Raw genomic sequence first — 20,352 nt, forward strand, 5'->3', positions numbered from 1 at the left:
AGAAACAAAGTGTAGGTAACAAAGGTACCCTAAAAATGTAGGTTTTTCTCTCAGAATCGGCTGATGTTAAAACAATGGCCTCTACAGGGGACACCATTAATTTTAACATCATAGATCCGTATTCTCGTCCGAGGAAATAAATTCTAGCTGAATAATTTCCTTTTTATTCGCCTTTTTAGTCAAAATGAACACATAAATCCACGGATAAGGATCTTTGCATAAATATTTATGTCTTCCTAAAAATTAAAGAAACGACAGTGGAATGGCCATTTTCGTCATTATTCTCGTTTTTATTTGACGTTTATCCGTTTATTTTTAATACTGCATACTTATAAGAAAAATTGTAGGATGCTGTAATTAAGATTTTGTAGTGCACCCCAAACTAACTATCCTTTGAATAATAAGCAATCAAATTCAATGTTTTGTAGATACATTCTAAAAATTAAAAATCATCTCAAGAATTTACATACAAATCTTAAAACCCATGTATCTTTAAAACTGGTTATTTTTTACGGAAATCAGCTGGCAAACCACATACAGATTCTTTATTTATTCTAGAACGTGTGAACAAATCGTGTGAATATTCGAATCAGAACCAAATTCGACAGTTGTAATTTAATTACTTAAAAAATGAAATCAAGTGGCAAAAATTCAAGAAAAAATTGAATTAAGAATTATAATTAAAATGAACTTGATAAAATCAGTACAACCGAGGTAACTATGCAAACTTCAGACGTTCTTTAGTTTGAAATAGTTTAAAAACTGTCTTCAAAATTAAATTACTTTACAAAATACTTTAACAAGTAAACTGTAAATCAATTTTCGAAAAAAGATTTTCTTTTAGAATTCCCTATTCACCTTGAATTCCCCGCGACACTATTCTTTAAAATTGCCAACAATTTTCTTCAATATAATTTATGTCCCGTCAGAAACACTCTGAAATCCATTTTACAGTACGTGTCATTTATTTAGGACGAGCACAGTGGGTGTAGTTTACTGCTGGCGAATAAAGCCGACGCATTGAAATATGGCTACCTTTTGTAGCAAAATATTGCATTGAATCTTTTAAAATTGAGCTCAAAATATTCTTTACTCGAATGAGAGTCGTGCTACCGGGACAGGTCGAGAAGCGCTAAACCTCCGAAAACCCGCTAAACCCGATTGCCACCTCGACCTGTCGCGTATTAAACCATAAATTTACTTTCTATAATAATTATATATTTTAATTTAGTTTCTATACCATAAATTAGTTGATCATCCTGGAGAAACTACGTCAAAGCTGCTAAGGCGGTCCGTACAGTTGACTACTAGAATAAATTAAGCGACCGGCTTTGGAGGTCCTAAATTGACCTTAGACCTTTTTTACCGTGCCTGGAAGAACACGTTAAACTGTCGCCGTTCCCAGATATTATCACTAACATCTAAAAGTCTCTAAACTAAACCTAATTTAACAAGTCTAAATGTATTGGTTTTTTCTTTTTAATATTGGTGAAAAAGGGCGAAAATGAATTTTACTTTTTTTATTTTACTCACTTTACTTAAAATTTTAGTGCTATTCTACATTAATAGGTAGGACCTACTATGCGCAAGGCTGGCACCTAAATTCACGAGATTTGAAAGTTTTAAATTAAAATAAGTCTTTCCGTCCTTTTCTTATTATATTGGTAAGAAAATTTTTTACAAAAAAAATAAAAACCGACTTCGATACACAAACACTAAAAATTGAAAAATAATTTAATTTATTACCGAATATATTATGTATACAAGAGTTAATACAGTTCCATAATAATACTTTTTGGTGCCGGTGCCAATTAGCTTTAGCTGCGCGAATCGTCTAGACTTCATATTTTTATGAGACTCCACAATGGCACCTCATTGGCACCGACCCCAAAAAATATTATTATGGAACTATATTAACTCTTGTATACATAATATATTCGGTAATAAATTAAATTATTTTTCAATTTTTAGTGTTTGTGTATCGAAGTCGGTTTTTATTTTTTTTGTAAAAATTTTTTATTTCACAATTTTTAGTGGCCCCATGGAATTATGCTATGACTGGTTAAAAATCTACTGTTTACTAAGCTATTACACTGATCGCGAGCAATTTACTCTTATCCGTTGAGGAGTTCCAGTATCTATCTTCGAAGATGTTCATCAGATCTTCACCAAATTTAAATGGGACCAACTTTGAACTATACCCTTTCAAACAAAAAAAGAATTTTCAAAATCGGTCCAGGCGTCTTTGAGTAATCGGGGAACATACATAAAAAAAAAATAAAAAAAAAAATTAAAAAAAAAAGATTCCGACGAATTGAGAACCTCCTCCTTTTTTTGAAGTCGGTTAAAAAGAAGCGAATAGTACCCCAAGTTGCCATCAGAATCAGTATCATTGAAGCACTTTGCGTGTAAAAGACTCCAAACTCCTTCCGAACCGCTATCTGTACAGTTGATAACTATCTTATTAACTTTGTGGCTACGTCTACTCTAATTTGGCATTGTTCCCGCCGGGAATATCGTGTCACCAAGTTATCCAATATACCCAGTATATCTATAGAGCTAGAGACAAAAGAAGTGTTACGGAAAGCATATAAAGCCGTTTTGGTCCTACAGCTGATGTCTCTCCGGTCGTGTCAAATTGCCTTGAGCTTCACATAATAATATGATTATGACGACGCATCAGAAGATGATTAAGATTGAAATGAACTACTAAAAGTAAACTTAGAAACGCGCTCAGCTGATTCCTAGTTCCAAGAACTTGATTCAGATTCAGATTCAGATTTATTTATTGATAAGTTTATAATACTCGTAGTACCAACTTTTCCAAGTAGTTAGTAGGAAAACAAATCAGATCATGTCCCGCTAAGTAGTACTTATTAACAATGCGTATAGGTGATTTCATTTCAAAAATCTTGGAATTCTAAGTATGGATGTTATAAAAATAGAAACAGAAAGTTTTTTTTTATTCAAACAAATAAACATAATTTATTTGCTTTTAAATGATCAAGCAAGTAAGTCTACCTCTGCTGATTTTAGCCACTTGGTTGATTAATAATTTAGGTTACTTGATTTAGGAGATCCCATGGGATTTTTAAAAACTTAATTCCACGCAAACGAAGTCGCGGGCATGGTATAATTTTGTCGAATACCTACCTTCTTCTATTCCGTAATCTTTCATTGTATCTTTATAGAAGTGCAATATTTCAAGAGCCTTTTATAAGCGAGACTAGCTTATTCCCGCGACTTCGTCCGCGTAGACTACTCAAATTTCAACCCCCTATTTCACCCCCTTAGGGGATGAAATAGGGGGTCCGTCCAGTAGTTTGAGCTGTGTGTTGATAGATCAGTCAGTCAGTCACCTTTTCCTTTTATATATTTAGACTAGCTTATGCCCGCGACCTAGTCCGCATGGACTACACAAATTTCAAACCCCTATTTTGCCGCTTTAGGGGTGGAATTTTCAAAAATCCTTCCATAGCGAATGCCTACATGACAGCTTTCTGCGTGCCTAGCCCGATCCGTGCAATAGTTTGAGCTGTGCGTTGCTAGATCAGTCAGTCAGTCACCTTTTCCTTTTATATATTTAGATGAGTTTAAATTGAGATAAAAGTTTATTAGAGTTGGATTTGATTTCAACTATAGGTATCGGTTTAAATTGTGGCTTACCAAATACAATCTATCTACGCGGTACTGGTACCTATTTAATTGTGTTGTCTGGATCGATGAATCGCATTAGGATTTAATGTTGTGGAATGGCAAGCATCGGACAGCGATTAATAGGTAGATTTCAATGTTTATCAGTAGGTACAATGAATTAATTACACACATTCGCCGCTTGGTGATTCTATTGTAGGGGCCTACTTAAATACCGAGATAAACTTTAAATCATATTATATTTTCGATATCTACCATCGATATAAATGACAAGATATGCCCAAGCGAACAAAATTTTTCACGGTTTTGGAACCAAATAAATCAGCGCCACCTCTTAGATACTAATGAACGACCCGTTTGAAATACAGACGTCACTGAGGTTGCATTGGTTCTAAAGCACCAATGAGTCGGTGCCATTTTGTTTGTTCAATGGCCCTGTCCATACGAAGTAATATATAAGTCAATGATATCTACATATTTTTTCAAACTAAATTTTCATCAAATTATGTTTTTTAGGTGTCTGACTTTATTTAATTTAATTTTAAAATATTTTTAATATAAATTTAAATTAAAAATTAGTAGTGTGAGCTGGCCATGAAATTACTTAACTTTCGCTTCTACATTATGTTGAAAAAGATACTTGCATTTTTTTAGCTTATTCTACATACCTACTCATTTTTACTATGTTATTAATAAGTAATAAAAAAAGTTATAATAAGTATCTCTGATGTTAAGACCTATCCAAGTAGGTCGGAAATTCTACGAATCGTTATGAGTACCGAAGCAAATAAGTACATTATTACGCTTAGCAATAGAAACAAGATATTAGATAGGTACACTGGCAAATAAACATGAGAGGTGAACAAATACAGCAGATAAATAGTTGTTGTCTCTTAGCTTTGTATTGTATTATTTTAGTTCTTAGTTCTACTAGTAGTAAAATCTACAATAGGTACCTATAGTTTTACATTATGTTTTACTAATATTACACATATTATCATACCTACTTAAATATAAAAGTTTGCATGTTTGTTAAATATAATATTATATAATGAAAAGCTAACTGATCTATCAACACACAGCTCTACTACGGACGGATCGGGCTGAAATTTGGCATGCAGATAGCTATTATGACGTAGGCATCCGCTAAGAAGGGATTTTTGAAAATTCAATCCCTAAGGGGGCAAAATAGGGATTTCTTTGTGTAATCCACGCGGACGAAGTCGCGGGAATAAGCTAGTCCTGAGTCACAGGTCGATTATTCGGTCCGATTTTGGCACTAAACTAAGTAGGTAGGTATAAGGTTTTTACTCAAAACCGAAACCGCGACGTAGAAGATTACAAAAAAGGCGAATTTGTATGCGTTTCGTGGACATTACGTGTACAATATCCTGCACCAATATTGTCAATATCTACGCAATATTAATGCCCTGTGTGATTTAAGGGCGGTATGCCGGCTTACGACGCGTGTTCGCAAACTCGTGACTTGAAACCGTGAGAGACAAGAGGCTTAAAAGATTAACCACTACGCGAAATTACGAAGAAACAGTTTCATGGGTATATACTATTACTGAATACCTGATGAATAGAATTGATAAAGGGAGTAATTATTTTGTCAGGAATAATAGGGATACATAAGTCAAGCTGTGATAGCCTATTGGTTAGGAAGTCCGCCTTCTAATCGGAGGTAGGGTTCGATCCCGGGCACGCACCTCTATAACTTTTCGGAGTTACGTGCGTTTTAAGTAATTAAATATCACTTGCTTTAATAGCTCAACCGGTATAGGAGTGGACACAAGCCTGACGCTTAATTGGAGAGGAAAGGGGAATATTAGTCATTTAACACGGCTAATATTCTTTAAAAAAAAAAGGTGATGGAAAACATCATGAGGAAACCTGCATGCCTGAGAGTTCGCCATAATGTGCTCAAAGGTGTGTGAAGTCTACCAATCCGCACATGGCCAGCGTGGCAGACTATGGCCAAAAACCCTTCTCACTCTGAGAGGAGACCCGTGCTTTGTATTGAGCCGGTGATGGGTTAATCACGACGATAAGTCAAAAATAAATTATTTCTTACTGAAAAAATTGACGGTCTCTTAAAATACGGGTGTGAAATCCGAAACGTCGCAAACCCCCCTTGGCTTTAGTCTACTAATACTAGCTTTATGCTTGCGACTTCATCCGCGTGGACAACACAAATTTCAAACCCCTATTTCACCCCCTACGGCGGTTACGAGGGGTTGAATTTTCAAAAATCCTTTCTTAGTGAATGTCTACGACACAATAGCTATCTGCATGCCAAATTTTAGCTCGACCCGTACAGTGGTTTGAGCTGTGCGTTGATATATCAGTCAGTCGTCAGCTTTTCCTCTTATGGTACGATTACACCTAACGAGTACAGGGGCGAGTCAGTGTCCTCGGCCGAGTACTCGGTTGGTATAAACACTTTAACGAGTGCAATTTCGCCGCAATTTCTCAGCCACAGCACTGTCTCGGCCGAGTGACATTTTACTGTCTCGCTTCACTACTCGGTAGGTGTAATCGTACCATTAGATATAAAAAGATGACTTTAGTTAAAAAACATTAGTGGAGAGACATACCCAAGACATCAACACAGCCTATCTGCTTCTTCATAGTGCTGGTGTTGATCTGGCACATGTAGCATCCTCGGTCCTCCACCTTCAACGGTCGGATGTGAAGCTGCCATGACCCTGGCGAGTCGTTGGTGACTGCGTACCGTGTACTGTGGGTCACCAGACGTGTGTGCAGCGTGAGGATTGTCTGGTCATCAGCTCTGATCCACGCCACCTTTGAAAAAAACTGATTATTAAGAAACAAGTACGTACTTGCTGAGCTACCCAAATGGGCATACCGGAAAAAATTAAACGCTGTGGTATACACCAATAATTTTATCTTCTGACATGGTTCATCATAATCACCATCATCATCTTTTCAAGCCATGTGTCCTCTCAAAATGAGGAGGTATTGGTTCATAGTCCACCACACTGGCCAAGTGCGGGTTGGCAGACTTCCCCTCCTTTGAGAATGCTATAGAGAACTCTCAGGAATGCAGGTTTTCGCATGATGTTTTCCTTCACTATTAAAAGAAGTGATATTGAATTTCTTGAAAAACATACACAACTCCGGAAAGTTAATCCCCCAAATAGGAAGCAAACGTTTTTGCCACTGGGTTATCACTGCTAATATGTTTAGAACATTGCTACTCTTAAAAAAGCATTTATGTTTACTGGCAGATACTGTTAAGTGCCCTAGTGGATGTCTGTTAGATCGTCAACCAATTTTATAAAATTTTCGGAGTATTCGAAGTTCAAATCGTAATTAAATGTTAGTTTAAAATTATACAACACAATAATATATTTAATTAACTAATTAATAAGGTATTTAAAAACCTGACAAACTCAAAAGTACAAAAAATGTAACATAAATAAATGCTCATCTAAAAGTTAACAAGACAAAATTACGAGATCCTTCATAACGAAGAAAAGGTCCTAAAATAATACCCATAAAACAGCTCCCATAAACTGTAACATCATGCTTTACAAGACGAAAATTTGCAAAAAGTCAGAATGAACCGATTGCTATTGTGCCCGGGGTCAGAAATCAAGTGAGATCGCATTACTTTAAATTTCACGAGAGAGGATCCCTCGGAAAAAAGAAAATTACTTATTCTATTATGGGCCTTTCGTATAGTATCCAGTTCAATTTATTATAATTCAGAAGCTTTGTACCTACGCACCATTGACGTAGGATTATATAGTACACGACTGGTCGTGGTCGAGTCATTCGGGATATTCGGGGGTATATTCGGAGGCGGGGGGGGACGCTCGGTACACTCGCATGTCACCCGCGCTATCTTGCGCCGGGTTAGAAACCTTAACACTTGAATAGGTATAAAGTGCAATAACGATTGCAAAATATTCATATGTGACGCTGGATGCACGTCCGAACTGCTCGGCCCACGTGGGTAACCTGTATGCTATTTCACCTAACATTGTGATAGAAAGAAATAGACTCAGTGATGAGCAGTGTAGCGAGTGCATGCGCTCACACTAGCGTCCGGATATATTGATGATGGCACACAGATAGTTGGACAGATGTCACCGATGAATTTTTGTAAATATATGATTTATGAAGGAACTACTTATTTCAATTATTATTGTATAAGATTTTATGGAAGAGCGGGGTCGCCTGCCACGAGTACTCGTAGCAATACTAAAACACTTACTGGGATGGTCCCAATTACTACGCACTATGTGAAATTGTTTTACCTACTGAAATAGATATTTTTAAATTTTTTTTGAATGATAATGATTACCTACTTATCTTTTGATGAATACTATAAAATCTCACTTACATACATACCTATTAGGTAACTACTACCTCAGCGTGTATAAACAACTCGTACTTATATTATATTATAGAAATCCATACTTCTATGAAGTGTCTGTCTGTAATTTCGAAATAACTACCGCAAGCTCATAATATTGTTATTTGAACTGTACCATAACAGCTGAATCAAATGTTTTTAAAAACTGTCTGTCTGTCTGTCTGTTTGAAGTTTGAACGGGCTAATCTTCGGAACGGCAGAACCTATTTTGACGGGACTTTTACAGACAAGTAGAGAATTAACAAAGGATACTTTTTTAACCGACTTTTAAAAAAGGAGTTGTGTTTTTCTACCTATGTACACAGAAATCTCCGAGATTTCTGAACCGATTTGCGTATTTTTTTTAATTGATAAAGAAACTTTGCAACATTGTCCTATATAAAATGTGGATTTCAACTCCTCAATCCTGATGCTGCAGGGGACATGACCACCAAAACTTATGGGATTTTGAAACTGTCGGTTATAAATTGATATTGAGAGAATATCAACATGGAAGAGCGGGGTCGCCTGCCACGAGTACTCGTAGCAATACTAAAACACTTACTGGGATGGTCCCAATTACTACGCACTATGTGAAATTGTTTTACCTACTGAAATAGATATTTTTAAATTTTTTTTGAATGATAATGATTACCTACTTATCTTTTGATGAATACTATAAAATCTCACTTACATACATACCTATTAGGTAACTACTACCTCAGCGTGTATAAACAACTCGTACTTATATTATATTATAGAAATCCATACTTCTATGAAGTGTCTGTCTGTAATTTCGAAATAACTACCGCAAGCTCATAATATTGTTATTTGAACTGTACCATAACAGCTGAATCAAATGTTTTTAAAAACTGTCTGTCTGTCTGTCTGTTTGAAGTTTGAACGGGCTAATCTTCGGAACGGCAGAACCTATTTTGACGGGACTTTTACAGACAAGTAGAGAATTAACAAAGGATACTTTTTTAACCGACTTTTAAAAAAGGAGTTGTGTTTTTCTACCTATGTACACAGAAATCTCCGAGATTTCTGAACCGATTTGCGTATTTTTTTTAATTGATAAAGAAACTTTGCAACATTGTCCTATATAAAATGTGGATTTCAACTCCTCAATCCTGATGCTGCAGGGGACATGACCACCAAAACTTATGGGATTTTGAAACTGTCGGTTATAAATTGATATTGAGAGGTAGGTACCTATATCTACCAAGTAAAGACTTTATCATTGAACTCGAAGACCCACTTCTCGACCCTGATGCTGTACCTAAGGAATTGCATTGCTAAATCGTGGTGATCCCACGGAATTTTAAATGAATCATCGCCCACGCCCGTTCGGTACCCTCATTCCGCACATTGTTTTTATTAGTCAGTCCACCAATCACAACAAAGCATTCTCCCCTGTCCCCCGCCAACATTTTACGATTTTGTTTTCATGTAAATCCTTGTATATGCGTACTCTAGGAGTTGAATTCTCTGTGCTGGCGGATTACCTATTAGGAACACATGATTACACATTCGTTTGTCTGTGAAAATAAATTTTGTTGCCTACACTTATCTATTAGTAGCGACTAAAAACTATATATACCATCTACTTGTGTATAAAAAAGTCTAAATAAATTCCACTTTGATCTCAAAAATGAAAATTTTATTTTTATAAGCAGGAAGTAGGTACAATTCAATTTCCCTCTAAAAGCCCACTACACACATAAACACAATATGTATCATTTTCTGTTTCAACAGTCACATTAGATGTATCATTCGACGCAGAACTATTGAAGCTCTCCATTTCATTTCTGGAATTAATAAACATACAATCAACGTAAATATATTGTGAGTATTATCTATATAGAATGTATGCAAAAAACATAGCATAACAACTTACAAGTATGGTATGGGTAGACCTTTCAATATTTAGTACGGAATTGAATGTTGCAGCATCATGTTGGATTTCAGTGGTACGTATATTGGGCACATTCATTTTATTTTCCTTGTTTTCTTCTAAAAGGAATGTCTTGAGTCACTAAAATACAACATAATTCAGCATTGACAAATCTGACAACAAATAGTAAATCTCTATATTATTATATAAAAATGAATCGTTGAATGTGTTGCTGATCGCAAATCTCGAGAACAGCTGCACCGATTTCGCTAATTCTTTTTGATAATATTCCTTGAAGTACGGGGATGGTTCTTATGGAGAGAAAAATTTAAAAAATGTCCTGAAAAAGAATCGACTGTAGGCGGTGCGAAGTTCGTCGGGGCAGCTAGTAACATAATAATTATATTATCCTAATCCTAATTCCTAATCTAAATATATAAAAGAAAAAGGTGACTGACTGACTGACTGACTGACTGACTGACTGATCTATCAACGCACAGCTCAAACTACTGGACGGATCGTGCTGAAATTTGGCATGCAGATAGCTATTATGACGCAGGCATCCACTAAGAAGAGATTTTTGAAAATTCAACTCTGGAGGGGGTGAAATAGGGGTTCGAAATTTTGTGTAGCCCACGCGGACGAAGTCGTGGGCATTTGCTAGTATCTAAATAATATCAACTTACAAACACAGTGTCAAACTTTCAGAAGCTGGCTCTAAATGGTACGGTGTGATAGCATCATAATCTAATTCAATTCGATTTTTTGCTTTGTCGTTTCCTTGCCAAAGAAAATCCCGTGATCCACTAAAATAGAAGTATAATATATAAGTATTTATTAAAAATAAATAAATGTCATCATCAAATTCACCATCCTGGAGAACCTTGAAAACGACACTCGCGTCTATTTTTTATAAAAAGTGCTGGCCCGCCATCTTAGATTAAAAAATTAATGTCATTATCAAAACCAGCATCCTGGAAACCCTGAAAACGACACCCATTTCTATTTTTTGTGAAAAGTGCATGTCTACTATTTTGGATTTGAAAATAAATGTCATTATCAAATTCAGCATCCCGGAAAAGTACATATTCAGTCAAATAAAATTCCCGTCGAGTCACATTGTTACTCACGTCGGGTGTGACGCACGGGAATAACCCCGAAAAAGTAATGGCATTATCATCACAAGATAATATTATGGTTTGGAAAGATTCTGATGAATTTTAATAGATCTCCTCTTTGCAAGGGATTTGCTTTTGCGAGAAGCTTTTGCGAGTCTAAACCGTTTCTTTTTCCTCTTCCGCCAATCCATTTTTGTTTCTGTTACACGAAAACTCAAGTATATAATTAAATTGTCTAAGCACACAATATGACCTACATACTTATATTTGTAACTAGATGATATACGCGACTTCGTCCGCGAGGATATAGTGGTTTTTTAATCCCGCGAGAACTCTTTCAAAAGCGATCACTATTTCAAATTTCAGCCAAATCCGTCTTGTACTTTTTGCGTGAAAGGGTAACAAACCTATACACACACACACGCAGATACAAAACTTCGCCTTTATAATGTAAAGTGTGATTTGACAACCCTGACTTTCGGAATTCGGATAAGTCCAAATTATATTTTATTACTAGTTGATGCCCGCAACTTCGTCCGCGTGGAATTAGGTTTTTAAAAATCCCGTGGGAACTCTTTGATTTTCCGGGATAAAAAGTAGCCTATGTGTTAATTTAGGGTATACCCTAAATTAACACTTTTATCTATCTCCATTCCAAATTTCATCCAAAACTGTTCAGCCGTTTTTGTGTGATTGAGTAACAAACATCCAAACATCCACACACACACATCACTACACCTATTATAAATGTGATAGTGTGTTTGTTTGTTGGTTCGTTGGTTTGTCCTTCAATCACGTCGCAACAGAGCAACGGATCGACGTGATTTTTGCATGGGTATGGTTGACCTGGAGAGTGACATAGGCCACTTTTTATCCCGGAAAATCAAAGAGTTCCCACAGGATTTTTAAAAATCTAAATCCACGCGTACGAAGTCGTGGGCATCACCTCATCATCATCATCATGATCAACCCATCGCCGGCTCACTACAGAGCAGGGGTCTCCTCTCAGAGTGAGAAGGGTTTTGGCCATAGTCTACCACGCTGGCCATGTGCGGATTGGTAGAATTCACACACCTTTGAGAACATTATGGAGAACTCGGCATGCAGGTTTCCTCACGATGTTTTCCTTTACCGTTAAAGCAAGTGATATTTAATTAATTAAAACGCGTATAACTCCGAAAAGTTAGAGGTGCGTGCCCGGGATCGAACCCCCCGACCTCCGTTTAGAAGGCGGACGTCCTAACCACTAGGCTATCATAGCTTCACCTAGTTTATAATATTAGTAGGATATATGTAAACTACTACCACCAGCTGTCGATACGATGCATTCTAAAATAAATCGACCGACCGACCGACAGACCGACCGGCCAAGTACGAGTCAGACTCGCGCCCCGAGGTTTCCGTACTACAATAGTAAAATGTTTATCTCTAAATCTCCGTTTAGAGATAAGCATTTACAATGTAACTTAATTTATTACTACTATGTAACTAGAATTTCGGTACATATAAAAATGAATCGCTAAATGTGTTGCTGATCGCAAATCTCGAGAACAGCTGAACCGATTTCGCTAATTCTTTTTTTATAATATTCCTTGAAGTACGAATATGGTACTTACGGAGAGAAAATTTTTAAAAAATTCCTGAAAAAGAATCGACTGTTAGGCGGTACGAAGTTCGCCGGGGCAGCTAGTGAAAAATAAAAATAAATAAATAGGTAAATAGTATTTTTTGACATTTTGCATGATAAATCAAAAACTATTTATTATGCACTAGATGATGCCCGCAACTTCGTCCGCGTGGATTTAGGTTTTTTAAAAATCCCGTGGGAACTTTGATTTTCCGGGATCAAAAGTCAAAGTCAAATGATTTGTTCAAAATAGGTAATAAATTACTCTTTTCGATTGTCAGTTGTTGGATTTGTAAAATATAGTGGTGATAATTATTTCGCAAACGCTACGAGGGTTCCAAACGTGCCCAAGACTGAGAAGAGCCCACAGCTAACTCAGCCGGGTATTCTTTTTATTATCACCACTTTACAAAATCATAAATTAAACTTATTAGAACTATCACAAAGCCGAGCAACTCATTCCCAAGCTTGCTTATCATTTAAATAATCCTTTACAATGTAATAGGATTTTTTAATTAGTTTACGTTTTATGAAAACTTTGAACTTATGACAGTCACTTTGAACTTATGACAGTCACTTTTTTTGTTAATTTATTTATGTTTTTATATACGTACAATAAATTTTCAAAAATATATTGATTATGCACTGTCATAATTTTAACTTCTCTAAATTTAGTTCTCAGCGACTCTCGTGGTCCCATACTATATATGGCTCGAACAGCCCTTTTCTGCAGCACAAAAATAGAATTTATATCAGCAGCATTACCCCATAATAATTCCGTGGTGCCATCTGAATCAGGGTTTCTACTGAAAACCAGCGCTGTATGTTTTTGTACTTGTGCAAGACAATATGCATTTATGCTGAGTAGGGACCTTTTTTTTTGGGTTGTGCCACACATGACATACTTTATTCCGGCGCTTCTTCTACTTGAGGTTTTTTGACTTTATTACTCAAGTATAAGAGGCGCTGGGATAACCTAACCAGTTGGTAACTGGTAATGTGTGGTACAGCTTTAAAAAATAAACGTTTTTTCTTTTCTTTCTTTTTCTTTTCTAATAATATGCCATATGACATAATGCTGTGAAAGTAACTAAAATATACTAGTCTCGCCGTTTCTATGTCTGTCAACTGGCGAATCTTTTTTACCGCATATGCAGCAGAACTGTCTGTTCGATAAGTTATTTATATGAGAGCCCCATTGAAGTTTCGCATCTAACGTTATTTCCAGAAAAATAGCGGTATCCACTAAATCTTATTTATCATAAAAGTAGCCTATGTCCTTCCCCGGGATGCAAGCTATTTTTGTACCAAATTTCATCAAAATTGGTTAAATGGATGAGCTGTGAAAAGCTAGCAGACAAACAGACGGACAGATAGACAGATACACTTTCGCATTTATAATATTAGTATGGATAAAAATAAATAAAATCGGTTTTTGATGTACAAGTAAGGTCCTTTTATATGATATCACACTTGGTTTACTAATCTTACTTGAAAGTTGAAAATACTAACTATTCGTTAATGAACACATTTTTATTTATTTTTCGTGATGTAACCACAAATTCATTGTTTCAGATTTTTCCCCTTACGTGTGTTATAACTGTTATTACCTACCTGCCAAATTTTATCATTCTAGGTCAGTGGGAAGTACCCTACAGGTTTCTTGACAGACACACTGACAGACTGACAGATAGACAGACAGACAGACAACAAACTGATCCTATAAGGGTTCCCTTTTCCTTTTGAGGTACGGAATCCTAATGATCTCTCTTTTTGCACTGCATTTAATCTGAATCCAAGAATTCCCGATCCGAAATAGCCGTAAGCAAGACTGTATCGTCACTTACCACCAGGTGAGATTGTAGTCAAGGGCTAACTTGTATCTGAATAAATAAATAAAAAAGTACTATTTGTACGAAGCGTTGCGTACTTTATTTGTAAGACGGACAGACAACAAACTGATCCTATAAGGGTTCCTTTTTCCTTTTGAGGTACGGAATCCTAATGATCTCTCTTTTTGCACTGCATTTAACCTGAATCCAAGAATTTCCGATCCGAAATAGTCGTAAGCAAGACTGTATCGTCACCTACCACCAGGTGAGATTGCAGTCAAGGGCTAACTTGTATCTGAATCAATATTATTATTATTATTTTATTACTTATAATAAAACTGTAACAGGTGAAATTCTGTACATTGAAGATATTTTGAAATATTTTTTTCGAGGGCACTCTATAATCGATACTGAACCCAAAACTGGAATTTTTTTCATTTTTGTCTGTCTGTCTGTCTGTCTGTCTGTATCACGGCCGCGCATCACGCTGAAACTACTGAATGGATTCCAATGAAACTTGGTACGATTTGACGTCATACTATAAGGATATAGGATATAGGATACTTTTTATCCCGAAATTCAGCATGGTTCCCTTAGGAGAGGGGTTGAAAGTTAAAATGTATACTGAGCTGTAATTCATTAATGCTACCCACACTACGCTTACTTATACCTACGCGGTCTCCACTCAAGAACTTTCCGGCTCCAACGGCCATCACCTCTACGACAGGCATGACCTGCCTTCTTTTATCCCAGAAAATAAAAGAGTTCCCACGGGCTTTTAAAAACCTACATCCACGCGGACGAAGTCGCGGGCGTCAGCTAGTAAATAAATAAAAAAGTACTATTTGTACGAAGCGTTGCGTACTTTATTTGTAAGACGGACAGACAGACAGACAGACAGATAGACGGACAGACAGACAGACGGACAGACCGACAGACGAACAGACGGACAGACGGACGGGCAGACGGACCGATGGACGGACCGACAGACGCATGGACGGACGGACGGACTGACGGACGTACGGACGGACGGACGGACGGACGGACGGACGGACGGACAGACGGACGGACGGACAGACGGACCGACAGACAGACAGACAGAGGGTTCCGTTTTTTCCTTCTGAGGTACGGAACCCTAAAAATACAAAGAAATACCACCAGGTAGGTACCTACCTACCTATATTATTATACATATACAGGTACCTTTTTAGGGTTCCGTACTTTATAAGGAAAAAAGGGACCCTTAGGATCACTTCGTTGTCTGTCTGTCTGTCCGTCTCTCCGTCTGTGTCGTATCTGTCACACAAACCTATAGCATACTTCCCGTTGACCCAGAATCATGAAATTTAGTAGGTACGTAGGTCTTAGAGCACAAGTAAAGGAATAAATCCGAAAACCATAGATTTGTGATTACAACTTACAAAAAAAAATTAAAGTGTGTTAATGAAAAAATAATTAGTATTTTCAATTTTCAATGTATAATAAGTATACCAAGTGGGGTATTATATGAAAGGGCTTTACTGTATTGTGTGTATTCTAAAACACATTTTTATTTATTTTTATGCATAATAGTTTTTGATTTATGGAGCAAAATGTCAAAAAAATACCTGAGTACGGAACCCTTGGTGCGCGAGCAACTCGCACTTGGCCGGTTTTTTAAAATTAGATAAAATAAATAACTAAACAAAGTTACTTACCTATTGTACTAGGACCACACGAGTAGATATCCCTACTAGGACCTCAACAACAAAGTCAGGTCAATAAACCAATGAATAAAATTGGTGTCCAAATTTCAAATTCCAGAGGTCAATGTACAAAATGCAATAAGTATTTGAAGGACTTATTGACTCTGCTCTGCTCAATCTTCTACACATTTGCATAGCCACTGAATAAAAATTAATTTTATAAAATCATTACGACTTTTGTTTTTGAAAACATATTAATAACAACAGTTGTCGTCATAGAAACCACAATATTAAACGCGCAGCCGCGCGCCGCTGGGCTGGCCCTTCCCTCCGCCACCCGCGCGGTGTCTAATGTTTTGGGGTGAGAAGCATGATGATTTTAGCCGAAATCTAGCGCTTGAAAAGGGTTGAACAGTAGTTTGGGAAAAGTATTTTTGAGAAAAAACTACTGAATTTAGGTTTGCAAAGTAAAGTTATTTCAACTAATGAATAAATAAACTATGTCTAATGATAATTTTTTTTAGAATTTTCCTATTCCTAATCTTATTTATTTACGCCCAAAGTTGACATAAATTTAGTGTTAAAATAGGAATCTTTTGAGGCTCGTAACTTTTAAATCAATATTTTTTTCAATGTTTTAGATATCATTGAACCTAGATAATGACGAGATAAATCGATATAATTCTTAGTTTTGTGCGTACAATATCGAATATTGTTGTATTTTCCCTCCTACGTTTGTATGAAGAAAGCACCGAACTGAGCTGCCTTAAGACCTCTTGTCATCTTGTCATCACTACCTCTATTATCACTACCCCTGTTATAAATGCGAAAATGTGATTGTTTGTTGGTTTGTGCTTCAATCACGTCTGGGTATAGTCAAAGTTCTGGAGAGTGACATAGGTTAATTTTTATCCCGGAAACTCAAAGAGTTAGTTACCACAGGATTTTTAAAAACTAAGTCGCAGGCATCAGCTAGTCGACAATAAATTTAAAAAGATTCGAAAAATATTTTTTTAAAATGAGAACAAAAATATTTATTCTAAATAAAATAAAACTTAACTTATAATTAGAAATAGAGAAATTGTCTCTATTTATCGGGCCTCATTTGAAGCACTTATTTCAAATTTTGTAGATACCTACTCAAATCGCTGAATATTACAGAAGCTCGGTACCTACTACCTACGTACAAAATCGCGATTGCCAGAATATGTAAATGGTGTCACAGAAGTCAGAAACATTTGGTAGCGAGATTGACCCTTTGTTCAGAGTTCAGACCCCACTGAATTGGCGTTATCTATTTGAATGTTGTCCGAAAATGTTTAGATATTATCATAATTATTTTAAACTGTACCTATTATTATAACCGAAACGTTTGAAACTATTAAAATAGTATTATAATATTTGTATTTGTAAGTTGTTATTAAAGGCTTTTTATTATTTAAATAATAGCTTTATATAAATAATCTTTTATCTATATAGAACACAAGAAATGTTTTTACTTATATGCCCATTACAGACTTTTGATCGACATCGGGCATCCAACCGATGTGCCCCAAATCGGTTTCATTAGAAAGGCAATAATGCGAATATGGTTATAGACCAAGAAAAACAAAATGGGTTTCTTTTTTTAGCGTAGTAACGTAACACACGCCGCCGGCCGGGTATCCGCTGGTAGCTTTATAAAATAAAACTAAGTATAGCGCAGTCTTGTTGTAAAGCAGTTAGCTAGAAGGCGTATAAAGAACAAAGCAAACGAACGTATAAGGTCTATCTGTTACGTTTTTAGGGGCCATACGTTTAACCGTTTTGACAAAGTTGGGTACAGATAATAATTAGCAGCCCGAAGATGGACGTATGCCAATTTTTATCCCGGAAAATGAAAGAATCACCATGGAATTTTTTAAAACTAAACCCACGCGAAAGTAGTCACGGACATTATTTGGAAATATATAAAAAGGTATGATAAATCCACGTTATCGTGTCGTTAAAATCAGGGATTATTCTTAACGTATAATCTTATATTAGCATCTAATATAAGCAAATTGGTAAAATTCTATTCATGGCTTGAGCCATGAATAGAATTTTACCAAGAGCAAAATCCACTTTGAATATTAAAACCCACATTTCCATGCTAAATAGAGATTATAATATCATTTTCCAGATTGAAATATACGATTTCCGTTAATACAGCCAAGAGATGATGTTCATAAAGGCTCAGCTTGGCGCACTTCGTTTGTGCAACCAGCCCTAGCACAATCAGTTCGACATAATATCAACAGCTGTCAACTGACAACATGACCTTTTTTGTTGACGGGAGGAAATCTTCTCAAGATACCCGATCTATTTGGGGAAAATTTGGGCTATGTGGGGTTTCTATCCACTAAAACCCCCTCGATGACTATCCTCAGCGCATATGAAGAGGTTACGAGAACTCTAAAGAACATTCGCCGGTGTCAAAAAACGCTTTACCATTTTGCGTGTCATCCTTGCGCAGGGGCCATGCTAATATTTTCTGTACCGTTCCAATTTTAGTACACGTACAACAGAAAGTGGGAAATTATGTCCTATCTCAAAATTTTCACAACTTCGTTTTATTCTATTTCGTACCTACTCCGCAGTGTCACAGTTTATTATAGGTATCTAGTTTAGGACAAAAATTTGAAAAAGCACAACACAGGCAAGGCTTCATTTACACTGGTAGGAATAGATATAAAATCACTATTTAGCTGAGGGAAGCATTAAACAAGTTTTGCTTCACCTATAAAGTTGTCAAAATTAAGATAGTACCGCATGGATGTAGGAAGTAATGATTCTTGAAGTACTGTCTGATTCCATGTAGTACCGATCTATTTAGCTGAAGCAAACAAGTTTTTTCCTTCATCCCGTAAAGTTATCAAAATTATGATAGTATCGCTTGCCAGTTTATTGTCGATATTGAAATATAGTCTATCGTGACTTTTTCGATAAAAAAGCCGCGAGAAAGCCTTGTCACACTGATTGTTCTTGGGCTGCTACTTTTATTTCACAGAGCTCCTTGTGCTAGCAATTTTCTACTTGTGTGCTGTCAGCGCACTTGACATGGTTTCACCGTTGCATATTAAAAGGAACTATATGCAGAGTGCTTAATATAGGATACTTACAATGCGATCTTACTAGATTTATTTTTGTTAATAAGGAGACCTTCATTTATTTATGACTAGCTTATGCTCGCGACTTCGTCCCCGTGGACTACACCAATTTCAAACTCTTATTTCTCCCCCTTAGGGATGAATTTTCAAAAATCCCTTAGCGGATGCCTACGTCATAATAACTATCTGCATGCCAGATTTCAGCCCGATCCGTCCAGTAGTTTGAGCTGTGCTTTGATAGATCTTTTCTAGTAATAGAGAGTATCTTCTCTAAATTAAGTCTAAAGAAAGACAAAAGAATCGGCGCCACTTTCGCATTTATAACATTAGTATATGTATATAAATGGTATTGTACGTTTAACTTAATTGCCAAATAACGTTTTTTTTCGTTGTTTGCGAATTTGAATAATGAGCAAACAAGGCAAAAATGAAAACTAAGCAAAGTGTAAAGCTTTAATAAGGTAACGCCTCGAAATGCTAATAAATTAGCCACTTGGCTGGTCACAGCCGGCAGGCAGCGGATTGAAAAGCAAATTGTCGCCGACGGCCAAGTTCTTGCCTGCCGTGAAATAAGTCATTTTGATTTGCTTTTTTTAGGCGCTGTGTTTATTTAACTTAATAAAGTATCAAATTTAATTGCAATTCGTATAATTTGATCTTGTTCATGTAAGGTTCAATCAATCAGCCTATTTGCGTATATTGCTTTCCTGAGAGCGCGTTACCACACACGGTCCTCCGCCTTCTTCATCCACCCATTTGTAAGTTTACTGTTTATTAAATTGTGTGACGTGACGTAGTGTGACGATCGCAATGTCGTCTGGCCGACACTCTCTCGATGTTGGTTGAAATACGTTGCAATAAAAATACCTTAAATGCAGCCAATTAAAACCATTAACAATTAAGTTTGAGCAGCTTTTTCGCAATCGCCCAGCAAGTCGTCCGAACTACTAGAATAAGATTGGATTTGAATGAAAATAATGAAAAAAACCATTCAATATAAATTATACCTTAATAATAACTCTAT

The 20,352-nt window shown here is 36.3% G+C and overlaps 1 protein-coding gene and 1 non-coding gene across 3 annotated transcripts in view; both read right to left on the bottom strand.

The window, feature by feature from the left end:
- Positions 1 to 20,352, bottom strand: part of LOC117990041 (opioid-binding protein/cell adhesion molecule homolog) — a 93,304-nt gene that overhangs the window by 18,381 nt on the left and 54,571 nt on the right. For both annotated transcript variants that reach the window (XM_034977480.2, XM_034977479.2), the window contains exon 5: positions 6,255 to 6,462. In XM_034977480.2, the coding sequence (XP_034833371.1) occupies positions 6,255 to 6,462 (208 nt within the window). The remainder of the gene's footprint in view (positions 1 to 6,254; positions 6,463 to 20,352) is intronic.
- Positions 18,656 to 18,753, bottom strand: LOC117990352 (U6 spliceosomal RNA). Its single transcript, XR_004674745.1, has one exon. It is a non-coding gene; the product is annotated as a U6 spliceosomal RNA (small nuclear RNA).

This window comes from Maniola hyperantus, chromosome 17 (assembly GCF_902806685.2).
Source record: "Maniola hyperantus chromosome 17, iAphHyp1.2, whole genome shotgun sequence".
Taxonomy (NCBI): Eukaryota; Metazoa; Arthropoda; class Insecta; order Lepidoptera; family Nymphalidae; genus Maniola; species Maniola hyperantus.